The sequence below is a fragment of the Octopus bimaculoides genome, chromosome 30, assembly GCF_001194135.2.
Source record: "Octopus bimaculoides isolate UCB-OBI-ISO-001 chromosome 30, ASM119413v2, whole genome shotgun sequence".
Lineage (NCBI taxonomy): Eukaryota > Metazoa > Mollusca > Cephalopoda > Octopoda > Octopodidae > Octopus > Octopus bimaculoides.
Window position 1 is genome coordinate 1,726,233 of NC_069010.1, and position 1,427 is coordinate 1,727,659.

At 43.4% G+C, this 1,427-nt stretch overlaps 1 protein-coding gene across 1 annotated transcript in view; it reads left to right on the plus strand.

Moving 5' to 3' along the window:
- The window catches only part of LOC106883575 (pre-mRNA-processing-splicing factor 8), an 86,626-nt gene that overhangs the window by 75,781 nt on the left and 9,418 nt on the right, over positions 1-1,427 (plus strand). Inside the window, exon 32 of the mRNA XM_052978062.1 lies at positions 370-563. Coding sequence (XP_052834022.1) covers positions 370-563 — 194 coding nt within the window. The remainder of the gene's footprint in view (positions 1-369; positions 564-1,427) is intronic.

Below are 1,427 nucleotides of genomic sequence, written 5' to 3' on the forward strand. Positions count from 1 at the left end.
ATACGATGGTGATAATATATATATATATATATATATATGCGTGTGTTTGTCTCCCCAACATCGCTTGACAACTGATGCTGGTGTGTTTACGTCCCTGTAGCTTAGCGGTTCGGCAAAAAGAGACTGATACAATAAGTACTAGGCTTCCAAAGAATAAGTCCTGGGGTCGATTAGCTCGACTAAAAGGCGGTGCTCCAGCATGGCCGCAGTCAAATGACTGAAAACAAGTAAAAGAGTAAAAGAATACTTTGCACCTAAACACTTACATAGTCTTTCATGATTATGATGACGATGATGATGATTAGGAGCAACCTTCACATTAACGATCGCTTCACTTCACTCAACCTTCCTCTCTATTTCCCTTTGCAGGCATTCTCTCGACTCATCCTGATATTGCGTGCCCTCCATGTGAACAATGACCGCACGAAAATCATCTTGAAACCCGACAAGACCACCATTACAGAACCCCATCACATCTGGCCGGCCCTCGGTGATGAAGAGTGGATCAAGATTGAAGTCCAGCTCAAAGACCTCATCCTAGCTGATTACGGCAAAAAGAACAAGTAATATTTATGTTTCTTGTTGTTGTTGTGCTTTTGTTGTTTAGCCCCAGGTCAATCTTGATCCAACAGAGCTATGATCAGAGTTGTTCCAGCTGTGACCATCCTGTCTTTTATTCAGACATAGTGTATCTAGGACTACATTATCTAATGTGTCCTCAATAGCACTTTTTGTTTAGCCCAAGGTCAGCCCTGTTGGGGCTGGTCCAGTAGATCTATGTCCAAAGGTGCTCCGACTGTGACCACCCTGTCTTTTATTCAGACATAGTGTATCTTGGACTACATTATTTAATGTTTACTTCCTTATTGGTGGTGGTATTGTTTAGCCCTAGGTCATTCTGTGATGAAAGATATTCCAGCTCTAAGAAATTTGTATCAACCTGTCTTATTTAGACATCATAATGCATCCTTCCTCGTTGTTGTTTAGCCCCATGTTTGTCCTGATTGAGCAGGGTTGTGTTCAAAGGTATTCCAGCTGTGACCATCCTGTCTTTTATTCAGTCAATGTGTACCTAGGACAACATTGACTAACAAGTCTTGTCCAGTTGTTGGCACTCCGTCACTTATGACGACGAGGGTTCCAGTTGATTCCGATCAACGGAACAGCCTGCTCGTGAAATTAACATGCAAGTGGCTGAGTACTCCACAGACACGTGTACCCTTAACGTAGTTCTCGGGGATATTCAGCTTGACACACAGAATGTGACAAGGCTGACCCTTTGAATTACAAGCACAACAGAAACAGGAAGTAAGAGTGAGAGAAAGTTGTGGTGAAAGAGTACAGCAGGGTTCGCCACCATCCCCTGCCGGAGCCTCGTGGAGCTTTTAGGTGTTTTCGCTCAATAAACACTCACAACGCCCAGTCTG